The 17,039-nt window shown below is 48.3% G+C and overlaps 1 protein-coding gene across 1 annotated transcript in view; it reads right to left on the bottom strand.

Moving 5' to 3' along the window:
- Nucleotides 1–859: 859 nt before the first annotated feature.
- Nucleotides 860–17,039, bottom strand: part of LOC119449798 (exosome complex exonuclease RRP44-like) — a 47,932-nt gene continuing 31,752 nt past the window's right edge. Inside the window, exon 22 of the mRNA XM_037713067.2 lies at nt 860–993. Coding sequence (XP_037568995.1) covers nt 895–993 — 99 coding nt within the window. The 3' untranslated portion in view covers nt 860–894. The remainder of the gene's footprint in view (nt 994–17,039) is intronic.

Raw genomic sequence — 17,039 nt, 5'->3', positions numbered from 1 at the left:
ACTTCGCGCGACCCTCTTACCTTTGCTGGTTAGAACCAAGTGGCTCACTGCTGCTCATGCAAGAATGACTGGGAGCCCAGCCAAGCTGCTCTACAGCGGCTTTTTTCTCTCATCCCGTATCTTGACATCGAATATGGAACAAACTTTTATCTTACACTATCCACCAATTCCACCCCACCCCCTGTCCTCACTATTCACGAATGCCTTTGTAGAGACTTGCCATCTTTCACACACATTCCATGCAAGCGAAACTAGGTCACGAATTCCACACAAAGATACCTACTGTCACCAGACATGAAAATAACCTGTTCACCTAGTTCTGCATCCTACTCGCCTGAATGACTGCATGGCCAGCTTCCTAAACCCACACCCTTCTATTTCACGTTTCTAGCTCAACACATCCGTAGCGCGTCGGGCGCGATCTGATAGACAATACAATACCGCGCGAGGAAAGGAACACAACGAATAGGTACGAGCGATCGAATGCGGGAGGTAACTAACCACCAGCCTCAAGTTCTCTCTCGTGCTGTCAGTGCCTATCGTTGCTGTGTTCCGCTTTCTCGCGCTGTTTACACACATACTCGCTAAACTTCCCCTAGACTATACACTAAGATTGGTCGTCTCTTCTGGGGCCAACAAGAGCGCGTGGCGGTGGTCGGTGACGACAAATAGGAGCGTGTGTGCGGACGGATATCACCCGTCCTCTTCACTCACCGCTCTCTTGCACAAAAGTATCCCGAGTTTTTTTTCCTTGCCTCCTGACTTTCCTTTCCCCAGGTGTTTTCGCTGAGACACGAACACAAGTGCTGATCAAAGCTTACACATCCGCAAACAAGGACACAAAGGCCGACACTGTGGCTTAAAATAAAAAGAACAAACACTTCTTTATTGACATCAGGTAACGCAAACCTTGGACTTCTTGCGTGGCGGATCGTCGACGCTCTTAGTGGAGCTCTCGCTGCGTCCAGCCGGCTCGACGCTCACTCCAGGGATCTGCGCAAGGCGGCAAACCAATGAAGCACGCGGTTATCGATTGGACTTCACAACGGCGGCACCCGAGTTTCGTAATCGGATTAGACGACAATCCGCTGTGCACGCCGAGCTCCAGACCAAAACCACGCGAGAGAGCCAACAACAAGCGCATGCTAGCTGCTGAGTGCTGCAGATAAAAGCCTAACGCGAATTGAAATTTCATCGCTGCGCCATTATGGTATTGTTTTGTTTTCTCCCCTTCTTTCTTCTTATCGACTCTCTTGTCGGCAAACGCAGAAAGAGGGGCATAGTTCGACAGCGCACAACTAGGAGAAAGTCCGACCCGTACCGAGTGTGTCTGTGTACATACATGCTTGAAAAAAAAAAAAAAAAAGCAAGCATGCCACACAAACAAGAGAGGCTTAGCCGATTACGAAAGGCACTTCGGCGGCCCTTCGCAGGCTGGAAAGCATCCGCACGAATTCGAGCGTCCTGTGTGCACCGCTCACAAAGAAGCGCTCGACGAGGACAACAGAAAAAAGAGAGAGAGAGAGAGAGAGACGGCGATCAAGCTGACGGCACAAGGCAGTAACCTGCGCGTGCTCACTTTCTATTTGCCCTCCCGCGCTAGCTAGCTCGGCGCCAGCCCCACTAACCGAAAATCGATACTGGCGCAGGGCCAGGCGCACACTGATTCGCCCCGCGCTCCGGCCGATGAAACGTTACGAGCCCTCGTAAATACTCTCTAAAAAGCTTGCGCGCACGTCGGGGCCGCCGACGAGCGAAGGACAACGAACGGCTAACGCCCGATGTGAAGCTCCACGGCCTGCGCAAAAGGCAGCAGGGCCTGGCGAGGACGCCGGTGAACGAACGGCTATCAATCGCAGCTGGCAGCGGAGAACGGAGCAACGATTTCGCACCGAAACGCGGCAATGCGACCGGGGAAGGCCAAGGCTGCACGACGACGACTGGCTCGGATGATTCATGCCTTGCGGAGAGCGCTGCGCTCGAGGCAATGTTTGCTATCGTGCGTCGGCCGACCCTCGCCTCGCCAGGCCGACATCCTTGCGGCTAGAACACCGCGTTTCTGGAGGCCGGAGGAGCTCGAAAGCTCCGACGGGAACGCCGCGGCGGAATCGAGGTCGCACACACGCTGGGACGACCACGCGTCCCTTCAGTGCGAAGCACACAGGCACAAGTTGTTGCAAGCGCACGTTTTATGAGAACATAAGTGGAGACGCATGTTATATACGGGGCACCTGTGAATGAAGGGTTAAAGATCGGCGGATAGCGTAGAATTTTCAACACCACTCGACCCTTATTCGTCACAAGAACGGCCGTCCTGTCAGACCCGGCATCACCGGCAAGAATACGCGGCGTGCGCCCCACGCAGTACGTCGCAGGACTGCTGGGTTGATCGTGAGCGTTCAGTATGTGGCGCTCGCGCTACGCGCTTGCGCCGCTAATCATTTTAAGCCTCAAAATCCATCGGCAGGCGTCGGCACGCGCCGACGCGACGAGATCCCGGATACCCACTGCCGCACCGGCGTAAGAGCTCCGTAAGAGAGATGGCGATAGTGCTGATGGCGCAAGCAGCTCGAGTATCGTTCTCAGAATCGAGAGGTTCCCGGTTCGATTCCATGTGAGGCAACGTCTCATCATATGTAAAGGAAGTCCTACTGACGCCTTGGTCAGCATCATGAAGTCATGAACGGCGATATGCTCGAAAATAAAAGTTTAAAGGGGCCCTGAACCACCACTCGGGCTTGGTGAAATAACATAGTTCGCGGGCAGCATACGCTGCTGTAAATATCGCAGCCAAGTTTTGCTGTCGTACGCGGGCATGGAGCTCGTAAGCGGAGCGCGAAGTCACATTTCTCTCAAATGCTCGCGTGTCAACAGAAACCATGATCCTCACTCTTTTCTGGGTGCTTTATTTGGTAATAAAGCACATTCCAATACGCGGCTGCTATTGGTCGCTGCGGTCGGCTACACCGCGGCCGCCATCGAGGTGCCGCCACAAGTCCACTGGCTAAGCGCACTGCGGCTCGCGGAGGACAAATGCGTTTGGCTTACGTTTAGCGCGTCGTAGGCACCAAAATCGGAAGTCGTGGCGACTACGTTAACATCCAAAATAAAATTTGAACTGCGCGCCACGGTAACATTTCGAAGGCGGATCGTTGTGGTCTCGCCCCACTCCACCGTAGCCTTCTCAGTGCAAGGCATTGAACAAGGAACAGGAGCACAGCGGGGCCCCGTATTTGATTGCCAATAACTCCACTGTAGAAGGCCGAAACATGCGAAAAAAAAAAAAAAACTGAGAAGCTAAGGACCGCGCAACAAGCGATGGAACCGAAAATGATAGGCGCTACGTCAAGAGGCAGGAAGGTGGCACGCATCGCAATGGCTATAGCGTCAGTGTGCGGCTGAGCACGAGGTCGCGGATACGATTGCCGGCTAAGCCGGCCGCGGCATTCCGGTGGGGGACGGAATGCGAGAGAGCTCGTACACTACTTTGGGCACACGTTAAAGAGCCAACGGTGGTCAAAACTAATCTTGGTAAACTATAGACGTCTATCCAAGTATACAAGTTTGTAAAAGACTCCAAACGGCCTTAGAAGTCATCTTTGCGACGCGTCGCACATCGTATCGTACGCCGCATCGTACAACTTGTCTCCTGTCTGAGGACCCCTTCTCCCATCTTTGATTAGCACGGCAACATTTTCACACGGACACAGGAAGTCGCACCAACAAGGCCAGCAGTCACTCCTTGCTTCTTCCATAGTTCCTTTCTAATATATATATTATGACAAGCTTGATGACGTCTTTTACCATGAAGTATTAGCGAAACCATCATTGTTTTCTTTAACTCCATCAGGAATCTCGCCATTATGGACGCCTTTCTTACAGTTTTAGTTTTTATTAGTTTGAGCGGTGAATTTAAGCGTCAAATGACCGATTGTGCGAAATGCAGCTCCACTAACGCGAATCCTGGGGAGGTGCGAAGCATGCAGTGATGCACCGCTAATATGGGCTCATACTGCCTTAAGCAATGGCTCATAACCCCGTAAACGCGGCCTCACCATTACGACGACAGAAGAGAAGTGAAATTCTACGCTGTAATAATGAGCGGCAACGCAGCCAGCTGTGGAAGACGACGACGAAGACGAACGCGGGAGCAGTGGCACGAGCGCGTGCCGAGCGCGAGCACGAGCCGTTTGCTTTGGAAGACGACGACGACGACGAACGCGTGCCGAGCAAGGGCACGAGCCGCTTGCTCACCGTGACTACGACGACGACGACAGGAGACGCCGACAGCCCGGGCGCATAAGGCGCTCGCACCTAAAATTACTGAAGGGCAAATCGAGCGCTGCGATCGCACAGGTATATGAGACAGATGGCTATACATGTAGTAGTACACAGATTTGTCTAACCTTCGTGCCCGTGACATCAGTATGTATAAGCGTATCTATTGCATTTTATTTTCTAAATTTCTAATGTGATCCAATATTTTACTGTCGACCGCTTCTCGTCGGTCTCATCTCGCGCACCGTCGAAGTGCGACGCCACTAGCGGCGCTCCGCTCTCACCACGACAGCATTGTGAGACGCCTGGTGGCTGCCCGGGGATTGTTTCTTCTGCCCAGCAGCAGTTGCCTCGCGTGCTGCGTCACGCCAACATGTAGCATCCGCGTATATATAGTTATAACACCGTCCAGGAAGTTTGCAAGCTCAGCGCTGAACTTTGCTATCGCTGTAAATGGTGAAAGTGCACGTTTTCTTTAGTTTTTATTTTCTTTTTTTTTTAAAAACTCGATGCCTTTTCCTACCACAGGACACAGCACGGACAGACGCAAAGTGAGGCCCTCAACGGTTTGGCGTCACGGAAATTGCTTCGCGCACATTCAACACGTAGCGTCATCTGTTGTTCGCTGACCCCCACATGTATTCATACCTCCTTTGTTTGAAATGATAAAACGCTTTTTTTTTTCTGTAAGTGCTCCGGCTTGTAATCGCCGTCGAAGCCAACAACGAAATATAAATTTATGTGCTCCGATCCCAATCTCATACAATAGAAACTGAGCGACAGTCCCTTCTCCGCCCCACACGTCACGCAAATTATACATATCTTACTCTTTCACAACGCCAGGCGGTCGCCTGTGGGAGCCACAAGTATCTGCTTCTTTGAGGCTACTTTCGGTGACAACGTAGCACTGTAGTGACAAGTACCAAAATACATCGCTGTCCAACTTGAACTTGTACAGGTGCACCAGCCAGTTACGCTCGCTCATTTACGTGACGTCATGGCGGAGACTAACTTCTTTCAATACCGCGCGGCATCTGTCGGGAACTGTTTTGCTGGAATGCGGAGGCACAGAGGAGAGGCGTAGTGCGGTTTTGTGGGCGGAGCCGGCACTAAACTCTTAAGAATCCCTTCACCGCGGGGACAATGCACTAGGGGCGCAATCTGATCGGCTGAAGCAGCGGAAGCAGGTGAGCCGGTTCAATTGTGATGAGAACAGAAGCGTCAATGAAACGTAGCCGTCCAGCAGCCCGACGCGCTCTGTTAACTCAGAGAGCATTCAGCGAAATGCAGGGAACTGCAGTCTCGGTTACAACACTTCTGCAAACTTTTGGCAAAGCCGATCTCATAGCAGTTGCACAAAGTTTCAACATGAATTTCGACCCGGCAATGTTTTCACATGAATTAATTGCCATATTCACCATGACCGCTTGCTTTCATTTCATTTGTTTCTTATTCTTTCTTTTTTTCATTTTTTTTCTTTTTTTTCTTCTTATTTACCGTGTACTTGCCTCTCGCTATATAACGCCTTAACGGTTGTATAACTTCGCGGTGTGTCAACATGTATATACCATTTTTTTTCTTGCGTATGTCGCTAACCATTATGCCACTTTGCAGCGTTTCAACATGCACATTGTCACATTTTACTTGCGTCTGTGCAGGTTTTCGTACTTTTAATTGTATAACGATTCTACATGTAATTATATCTTGTATAATCCCCCCCCCGCCCACACACACACACGTAGTACTCCCAATAGAGCTGCATGCGAATGAATGAATGAATGAATGAATGAATGAATGAATGAATGAATGAATGAATGAATGAATGAATGAATGAATGAATGAATGAATGAATGGTCGCAGAAAGCCGCAAAAGATGTCTCTAGAATTATTGTGCGTGCTTGCAAATAACAGACCTATAGCGGCATCGCCGTCACTTGCGCAACCCGTGAAAAGGAAGCCGGAGATTTTCAATCTGCATCTCGTCTCTCTCTTTCTGTCTGTCTCTCTCTCTCTCTCACTCACACACACACACACACACACACACACACACACACACACACACACACACACACACACACACACACACACACACACACACACACACACACACTTGGCTGTCTCGTGGTTCAGGCAAGGACTTTCGCCGCGGCCACCTCAACGCCAGAAGTACCCTCTGACGCGGAACAATAAATGAAGAGCGACCTCTTCAGTCAATTGTAAATGTCGTCTTGTTCGGGGATTGTTACCGCCGTATCGGGGTGTCGCTATCGGGGTATCACATTGAGTGCGCGTTGACTAAGCCGGTGAGGGGATGCTCCGGCGATACGCCGCGCCGCGCAAAAGTATATCCCGGGCTAAGAACACGAGCTCGCAGCACCGCGCCAGACGGTTTCTGTCATTATCCGCTACTGGGCTTTTCGAGAAATGGTAAACATAAAATCCTCGCTATCCTTGCTCTCCCACATGCTGTTGCTACGCGGTTTATAGACACAACTCTGGGCGACATCGATTAACAGAGCGTGAACGAAGAAAGCCTGAGCCGGGGTGCTATGGGGAACCAGGGCTGGCCAGGAGGCGCTATACGGCAGTTTGAGTGTGCAACTCAAATGTGCTAACGCAGTCGGGATTGGTTCTTTGCAGCGCTTGCCAGAAGGGCCCGCTCCGCGTATGCTCCGATCAGCCACGTGTTGCTATAGCAACGGGGACGCGCCTCTTCTCTATATCTGCGTATTATTTTTCTCCTTTGGCTTCTGCAGTGCGTGTTATTATTTTTTTCCCCTATTCTTCACCGCAAGGCCTCACACGCAGGGTTCCTGCCAAGGGGAGCGGAGCGACCCGGCGCACAGCGCAGGGAAGGGTAAGGTAGGTGCCACTTTAGCGTCCACAGGCCAATGAATAATGACACGCTGTAACTGCCATTTATATCTTTAATTGCAACATTTATCCATTTGCGAGGCTGTGCGGAAGTTCACGTTCGTTGCTAGGTGGAGCATACGCAGAGCGCGCCGTTCTGGAGCGTCCTGCAACGATCGCCTCCGTCTGGTATAAAGGGAGGACACGAAAAAGGGCACGACATTTTGAACAACAAATGCGCGCCTGTATAAACGTTTGCTTTAGCCCGATGCACCCTACCTGGCTCTGTCCTTGGCCACCCGCGTCGCGACGAGCGCATGCGCTCCTACGTTCTAGGACTCCGGCGTCCAGCTCAGGTAAGAAGCCGGACACATGCGACTCAATACGAGCGGTGAACTCAGTTACGCGAAATCGCGGCATGTACCACTGAAAACTGTTTCCCCCATTCGATAGGTTATGTATTACGGCGCTGCTGCTGCTGACACGCGAAATTTGAGCGCTCCTGCACTGTCAAATTCCGCCATCTTGAAAGGTCTAATTGGCTCAGGCGACGGCTACGCCCTCTTTGATTGGCTCATAATGCCAACCAGCATGGCAGAACTCGACAACATGGCGGAATTTTACAGCGGCCAGAGTAGTACTCCGGAGCTGACGTTTCGTCGAGGTAAAAAGGATTTACCTTCGTCATAGCTCCGACGAAGCGAAGTTCTTTCCTTGTCGAAACGTCGGCATAGGACTGAGGCTTCCTTTGTTCCGATCGCCCACCGTTAATTCAAATCTATGTGTTCCACCGACCCCTTTAGCCTCGCTTGGATTTCGGCACGTTATCGTACGGCAAACATCAATGCCTATATCGCACTTCGCATGCAACGACCGCGAGGGAGGGGGACTTTGCCCCCTGTACAGTAACTCTAGCTTGCCCTATATCAGGGCCTCAGGGCGCTCTTCCTGACCACACAGGGCGCGGCGACGTCCAGAGATGCGGGGAATTGAGACAGCGCGGCTAACGACCCTTAATTGGGCGGCAAGCACGCCATTCGGAATGACGGAAATGAGTTGCGGAAGTGATTAAAAAAAAAAAACAGCTGACATGAACTCTGAATAAATTTACTGCGGCAGCAGCAGGCTCTTACAGAAGACGCCGCCATTGTTGTTCTTCTTGTGCCCTGAAAACATGCCTCATACGCAAACAAACAAACAAACAAACAAACAAACAAACAAATAAATAAATAACATTAGGGGACACAGTGGGTATAGAACGTGATTTCCTAGGGCCACGGCCGCGCGTGGAGCACTGCCGGCCGTGGTAGTGCAAAAAGAGCGCAAGGCAATGTTGAGCTAAATAAATAAATACATAAATAAATACATTACTTAGTTAATTAATGAAATTCATGTTTTACGTCTCAAAACCAAGATGTGATTATGAGGCACGCCGTAGTAGGGCGCTCCGGATTAATTTTGACTAGAGTTATTGTAAATGCTCCCTACGGGAGCAGAGTTGCACATAGGTCCGCCATCTTGCGGAGAGCTGACAGAATTGTTCCGTAACCAGCACCGAACGACGAGAGAAAGGAGGTCGACAAATTCAAACCAGGCTACCTAGACGGAAACTCGAGGTACAATCCTTGGCGGCAGGAAAGCAGATGATCTTCAACTATTCTCAAGGAAAGCATCTTCTTCGTGATGCACACAACGTCGTATTCGTCCGCTACGTACACCCCTGTCAAAAGTATATGCGGACCACAGGGTCGCTGAAAAAACTGAACTTCTTCGTAATTAACATCCATAAACTGAAATTGACGAGTGTACGGGAAAGTCCTTAATGCCAAGCTTGAACTGCAGTCCTCAATGTTAAATTATACATTCACAGGCAGAGGAGAAAAACAGCTTTATCGCGCAATCCCTGGTCCGTATACCTTAAGGGGTGTGCGTTTACACGGACCCGACAAAGCCAGGTCGAATGGACTTGTGGGGCCGAAATCCGGTCGTCGGGTCGAACCGGACCGAACTAGGTCGGTTCGCGAATGTCGAGGCGAGCTCGGTCAACCCGCCTTCAAAGAGTTCACATAACCCGCTTGGCAATATGCACGTAGCATCTTGCCGGTGCGAGTGCCAAAACGTCGCGACGTCCTACTCCCACGTGACCACCTACTGTGTCACTACGTCACGACACGTACACCTGCTGGGAAACGAAACCGAAAGTGGTTCGTAGAAAGCTATAACGGTAAATGATTTAGGGCGCTCCGGCCTGCCAGTATTTTTTTTTTTTTTCTAGGGTTTCGAAGTCCGCGGCCTTCATTTAACCAGTGACTTAACGGAAGAAAATGAAAGTTCGAAAATGACATGTCAGTAAACCTTTAAAGAATTCGTCAGCGCAGGATCGAGTCTGCTTAACTTCGACAGGAGCTACTGGAGATCGCTGGTATAAGCCTTCGTACTGCAGTGTACTTTAGAGAGGTTGACGATGAATAATTAAACTTTAGTTAACGAAGTACTTAATCAATGATTACCGAACAATTGCTTACGTGCGCCAACGCGAATAACGCGTCGCCGAAAGAATAACCTCATTCTCTACCGAGCTGCATTTTAAGAATTTGTGCTTAATGTCTGCGCCAAAATACTCGCATACCGTCTGAACGAGTCATCGGTGAAGCCGCAGTTCAGTAGCCTCGCTGACCGGAATTCAAACCACGCACATCGGCTCACTTCAGCGCCAGTACAGCTCATGCATGTTACCTTTTGTGGTTCCCACCACGCGTCTAGACAATAACATTTAAAGCTTACATGTCGTTATCTTTTTTAGGTTCTTTAATGCGTTAGCATCAGGACTGTCAAAGTGGAAAAAAGTGTATAAGTGTGAAGTGTGAGAAGCCGGTAACGTGGTGGAGGTAGTGTGTGGATGGGAGAGCTCAGTAGAAATTTAAGAGAGCGCGCGCGTGTGTGTGTGCGCAGTCATTATGCGTGAGAACATGTCGCAATAACAAACATTTGAGACATTTTGTGCCGTCTTTTCGTAAAGAACTACAGAATGAATGGATACAACGTTAACGGGCATCGCTAACATAGTATGTTTCCGAGAATAATGCACGTCCTGCCGAAAAAAATTACTCGTTAATCTCTCTTACGCTACTTTAAATGTTTATTTTATTGTCCTCCCCTGAAGCATAGCGACAGACCAAACACGCCGCTTCCGCTTTACGAAAGTGAAAAGCTGCTGTCAGTTTTAATGGCCTGAACCGAAATCACAGCGTCTACAGGTAGTCGAAGTCGGTACGCACCTCGGCCCTGACCTTAACTTTAAAGGATAGCGCCAGTGGTACGGTGGCGCCATCTGTTGGTACGGACATAACCTAGCGTGTATTTGGCGCCGAACTGAAATGTTAGCGGATATACTGAACGATCGAATTTTTGGCTAATAATTTTAGCGGATAACGAACGTTTTTCGGCCAATTTCGCACAATTAGCGGATAACGCCGCTGACTGCGGAGTATGAACAATGCTAGCGGATTTTCGGCAGATTTCCGATGGTTCCTAGGGGATAGTATATTAAACAGTGTACAGTATGCTTTCGTCAGGGGACGCACGGACAGCAGTACCTGAAACAGGTGGAGTACGCGCAGATCAGCAATCAGCGTAATCTACTCGGCAAAATGTCTTGAAGTTCTTAGTCGTAACGGAGCTTCAAGGTAGTTTGCCTTGGACTCTTTGAACTAGCCCCGTTTACCGAAGTAGTGAGTCTTGTGCGTCATCAGTTCGCGAAGCGCCTCGTGCGATCTGCGCGACCACGCCTCTATCAATGTTTAAAGGTGCCGCAACTCCTATATTGTTTTCGACTCAGAGGATCTTCTGAGACAAACTATTTACAGAGACATCTGAATGCAGCCAATATGTGACCTGCTACGAGTCTCGCCCACCCACCCTACCCCGTACGCACGCAGTTTACAGCAACCGCGATCCTGATGAAGCACATGCAGAGGTCTACGATCCGACGTTTCTCGACTTGACCACCCCGGTGCTTCACTGGTAGCTAACCTGAGTGTAGCCCTCGATCCTGAGCTTATATACGCAACTCTTCCAAGACCACGCGGACACACAAATCTATATGTTGCAGCCGCCAAGCTATCAACTGCCGGCTCATCCACAGGTCGTGAGCGCATGTGTCCCTGGGTCTTGCTGCCCTGAGGAACGCGCCATTCATGCAGATGCCACGAGTACGGATCCTCTCCTCGCGTGCCGAGCCGCTCGTCTCGCACGTACCACACAGACAGGCAGCTGCACGGAACGCGTCGACTGGGAAGATTGCTCGGCTGTTTACACATCGTTTGGACGATCAGCCGCGCACGCAATGCGCAAGCACACACACGCACGGGACACACTCCGTCGTGAAGGTAAGTCATTAGTAGCTACAGCTTTTAATACAATCTTTTCAATGAGAAAGTAGGATCTGAGTTACTATCTTTCCGATTTAGAAGACACATCCGATGCGGCTTCGCAAGCAGCAATCCCGACAAAGGTCTCGGACTCTCGGTAGTCTAATGACGTGCATATATCGCTTGAAATTTCCGAAAAAAAGAAAAAAAGATTTTGCGCTTATCCCTGGCACTGTTCTTGGTCACATTTCGCAGAAAGAACGCATTTTGAAGTCTAAGTCAGTTCAATTAACACTTGGCACAATTACTTGCCTGGATTAAAAAAAAAAAAAAAGCGAGGCTGCCTGTGTTTATGGATATGCAAGCTGCTGCCGACATAGCGCTAGCATAAACATGTGTCGCCGCCTGCAGGCAGCTGCAGAAATCAGCCGTTCAGTGAAGGTTGCCGCGTGTGCCAGAGGTAGAGTGTACTAGAATATGGTCGAGTGGGACGAGCCGCTGGGGCGGCGCATGCTTTGCGGTGAGGCGCCCGACGTGGAAAAATACTGGGGCGGCGCTGCGGTCGAAGTGGATTGGGCTGCATCAAGGTCGCGCCGTTGGAAACTGCTGGCAATACTGCCCGGCAGGGTCATTCGTACTACTTCGCGCACTGGTATTTGCGTTCAGACCGCTCAAATTGGGTTCATAATTGCATATGACATGTATTTATGCCTTAATAAATTCCTTTCTTTCTCTTCTTGACTTATTTTTTATATTTTTTAATACCGCTCGGTATTAAAATTTCTTTTCCAGTCCATACTTCAAAAAAAAAAAGAAAAGAAAAAGAAAAGAAAGCCTGTGCGGTAGCCTAATTAGTGGCTATATACATGTATAGTGGATACGGTCTTGAGCTCGCGGGTTTAATCCAGGTCGCGGAATTCGATGGGAACGAAATGGAAAAGGACTCATGTACTTCTATTTAGGTGTGCGTTAAAGAACCCCAGGTGGCAAAAACTAAACCGGGTGCCTTAATCATATCGTGGTTTTGCCACGTAAAACCGAAGAATTTGCTTACATTAAAAAAAGAAAAAAAGCAGGTGGCTGTGTTCTTCGGCTTATTTCTGAGGGTGTCAACAACATAAATTATTCTCGAGTCTGATATCCGAGAAAAACATGTTACGCTTATCCTATATTTCATGCATAAATGTAATGCCGTTCCCAAATGTATGACCGCTCAACTCAGCAGCTTGTATATTATAAACGGCTGCTTTCAGCTATTCGGTGCACTATCATAACGACCATAATGAAACAAAGGAACGGCATGTCTCACATACACATAGAGATATGTGTAGATCTGTTGCGTTCGTTGAAGAAGATAAAGTGTGGTAGCACACGGGGCACTCAGTTTTAATGGGTTGAAAACATGGTGAGACTGTCAAAAATCCTTGTCTGAATCAAGTTAGCAGATTTACAGGCTGCCCCAAAACGGGGCGTTTATATTGAGAGCTAGGAACTTGTTAAGCAGGATTTATTACCACCCGTCCGTTAATTCTCTCAGGAACTGCGCCTCTGCGCAACAGCCACGAATCTCCGGCAGCACAATCATTCGGAATAACAGTCCTCACTTGCATGCAGTCACTCACCTTTGAGACTGTTATGCGTTACATTCGAACGGAAACGACTATTCGGCGTCGTACACACTTGCTCACACACACACATGAACACACACACACACACACACACGCACACACACGCACACACACACACACACATATATATATGATGGTTTTGCCTGATATGAATATTATTTCTGCGAATGAGTTTTATTTGCAGTATTCACTAGTAAGTGTGTTTGTTACTGCAAACACGTGTGCAATTATTCCCCCCCCCCCCCCCCCGGTCGGGAATTCTCACTTTTTCAATTATTGCATTTAGAAGATTTGTTATTTTTTCCCTTACATATATATCGTGAATATATGTGTATATGTACACTTTGATTTAATTACCTAGAAACCCATTGGTCATTCTTCACGGCCACGCAGTTAATAAACCTGGTTTATTTCACTCTAATATTGTTTTCGTCGATCATTGTCCCTGATCAATATCCAGCAACAAAAAGCTTGCGTAAAATGACACGATATCAAGAATAAAATTTTCAACGTAGCCTTCATGGAGCGGAGATACCAGTTACTTTTAGAGGACAGTGGTAAAAACAGCAGTTCACCTGGCTAAAACTACATTTGGTACCGGCCGTCAAGAGTCATGGGCACACCGAAGCAACTAAAACATTTAAAAATGTACTGCACAGAGGTTCTGCGAGAAAAACTGGGCGTCCGCCAGCGTCCGCGTAGCAAATGCGCGCTCACTAGCAGACGACGTGCTTGACAACGACAGCAAAATTGAAGACGTCGCGTTGTATAATCCATGCCTCAAATATGTTTGGCAAAATGGTGTAAACATAAATTTGCAGTTGAAATAAAGCACTATTTTAAGAGCGTACTATGCGCAATCGGCCTCGGCGCCCGCAGCGAAAGCACGTTTAATATGCCGTGCCGCCCCAATCCAGTTCGCTCGCAGCGCCCTCGCACTATTTTTCCACACGCTTTGTCAGTAGACAAAGTGAGAAGGTGACTTGAGAAAGCAGTAGCCTTTATTTGGACGAAATTGTGCCCATAAGCAAGCTTCGCCATGGCGAAACTATTGGGCAGCGGCAAACACTGCATGTTTCGTTGATCGTCGGCAGAAAGAATGCCAGCGTTCTTCAAACACATCTCCAACACACTAGCGACGCGACGCTGTACACGAGTTAAAGACGAGTTAAACTTTGAGCGTAGCTCTCTTCGCCATGCATTTTTTTTACCACGAACTAATCCTGACAAAATTTTAACTCTTCTTCGAAAATCCGCCAAGTGACTGTAATGCTCAAAACTTCATAACTCGTTACACGGCATTGTCGAAAGACGGCCGAACGCTTATAAAAAAGCTAGGACTTGGATTCGTAGTCAGCTGCACCGACACAGCGTTGCCGACAGCGTCACTCTGGCAGTACAGTCGCTAGCGCCAACACGCGGCGCCCGCTCGCAACGCGCGGCAGCGTATCTCCAATGGCAAAGCAAGCAACGTCCCAGGCATAGTTCTTTTAGGAGGCATTGGTTCAGCAGTTGAGATAAGTAGAACACAATTAGAGGATTAATGGAAAAAAATTAAAGATAGGATTAATTATTGACCGTATTCCCTTGTGGACGAAATTCATGATGAACGACACCTCCAGAATAGAAAAACATTGTGAACAAGACCTTCACACTGAATCGAACTTGTCATGCCTTCTTGGTTTGCGATGACAACTGTCCTTTCCACTGTGATGGCTAACACTTGGTTTCCATGCAGTAACCATAAACTCATATCTCATCCCCAGTGATGATGTTTTTCATGAATTTTTTATCAGCGGTAACTCATCCCAGAAGCTCATCGCTCACTTTCAGTCCTATCGGTTTTTGTTTATTGAACAAAAGCTGTTGCAAAAATTATCTACAAGGTGACACATTTACCACATGTAGCTGAGTATCTCATGGCACACTCTTTTTGAGATGCTAAACTCTTCAGCTACATCCCGAACTGCCAGTTGGAGGTTGGAATGAATCACTTTATTCACTTTCTCCACAGTGGAATCCGTTTTTAATGTCAATGGTCTTCTGGAGTGGTCATCATCTTCAACAGAAGTATGGCCTTCTTTAAAACATTTTAAATCATACATTCTATCTAGACTATGCCTTTAAAAACAAAACAAATTTTCAGTTTCTTCGACCTTCACATTGAGTCGTGGAGCAAACTCAATGCAGTTAAAAATTATGCAACACTGAAAGTAATATTGAAATCTGTGTGAACAATACAATCAATGTTACAGCCGACTGCAAAAGAAATAATGCCAGTCAGCCATTGCTGGCACTGTAAACTGGCCTTTACTAAGTTTTTCACAATATGACGTACGTATGAACAGTGACCTGAAAAAAAAATGTAAGAATTACGGGGTACTACTTGCCAAAACCACGATCTGATTATGAGGCATGCCGTAGTAGGGGGACTCTGGATTAATTTTGACCACCTGGGGTTCTTTGACGTCAACCTAAATCTACACGGGTGTCTTTGCATTTCGACTCCATCGAAATGAGGCCGCCATGGCAGGGATTTGATCACGCGACCTCATGCCTAGCAGCACCATATCCACTAAGCAACCATGGCGGGTAACAGTGACCTGAACACAGATGCTCGTGGTATAGACCGCTTTCTGGGCAAGGAGGAATGTAGCCTCGAACCAGAGCGCTGCGCCGCTCTTCTCCTCGCATTGGTGTGTGTGGATCGCCGCTTCGCCCAACGGCAGCTTGGAACAGTAGCGGTGTTACTGTGAATTAGTGCGATTCTAACAAGTTCTGTCTGTGATTGCTGTGATGTCAGATGACTCAAGGTCAACGGGCTACCACTGTGCTGTGTTTGGCTGTAAAAGTAACCTTCGGAAGCGAACGTGAAGTGCATCTTCAACCGTAGCGACTTCGTGGGCTCCGCCGTTGCAGTTGCAGACAAGCGTCTGCTTTGGATTGTCAGCTTAAACAGAAAGGACGTGATGCTATCAGCTTTTGTCGCCTGTATGTTCAGAACATTTTGTTTCCAGTAAGCACACGGTGACGAACTCGGCACCCTTGGTCAAACTGAGACATGAATGAAAGGTGAGTATTCGAATCAGTCAACTAGTATTGCGAATGGTCAAAGTCAACTATTTTTTTGTGCACACACATTAAAGTTATTCTGTTCGATGTGTTCTTAGATTAGTATCATGCTTGGCAACCAAAGTCCTGGTGAAAGTTGACGAAGGGGGTTTTATGAAAACAGTACATGCCGACTGAGAAAATGAAGGTTTGTTCTTTTTCATTCTGTAAAAGTACGCCAGCTGCCCCTAGTTTGCATCGGCTCTCCTGTGCATCCGATTCTTGCCAGCAAGCTGTCTGGACGTCGCCGCACATCACGCACTGTATTACTCAAGAAAATAAAGTTGCTGTTGCAAGAGTAGTAGCTTGTTTCTCAGCTCTCTAGAGTTGGCAAGGTGCCCTTGCACAGGCACTATTTAAGCCCTAAGGGTGCGCATATCCTTTCCACACGGGGCGCATGTCTGGATTATCGTGGCATATTCATGGCCAATGTCATTAAGTCGTTTTATCCATGTTAACAGCCCTACTGATTCAGTTATATTACAATTCTTGATTTTATAAAGCTTAATGCCAGAGTGTCAGGTAAACAATGCTTAGAAAATCGGTATATACCGCAAATACAGTCGACGACCGATAAATCGGACACCGATAATTTGGACAGGTTTGGTAATCCAGACTGCTCCGCAGTGCCGCCGATAGCCCCATAGAGTTAATTAATGTGTAAAGACGCCTGATATTTTGGACAGACGCCAGCTCTACATTTGATAATCCGGACTCCGTCCCTAACTGTCGTGCACATCGAATCGGCCGCCATTATCTCTTCTGGCACCTCGACGATACGAGGTATGGCCCCAGAGAT

Source organism: Dermacentor silvarum, chromosome 4 (assembly GCF_013339745.2).
Source record: "Dermacentor silvarum isolate Dsil-2018 chromosome 4, BIME_Dsil_1.4, whole genome shotgun sequence".
NCBI classification, from domain to species: Eukaryota; Metazoa; Arthropoda; class Arachnida; order Ixodida; family Ixodidae; genus Dermacentor; species Dermacentor silvarum.
Note: the sequence above shows the minus strand (reverse complement) of the source record. Positions and strands in the feature narration are given on the sequence as shown.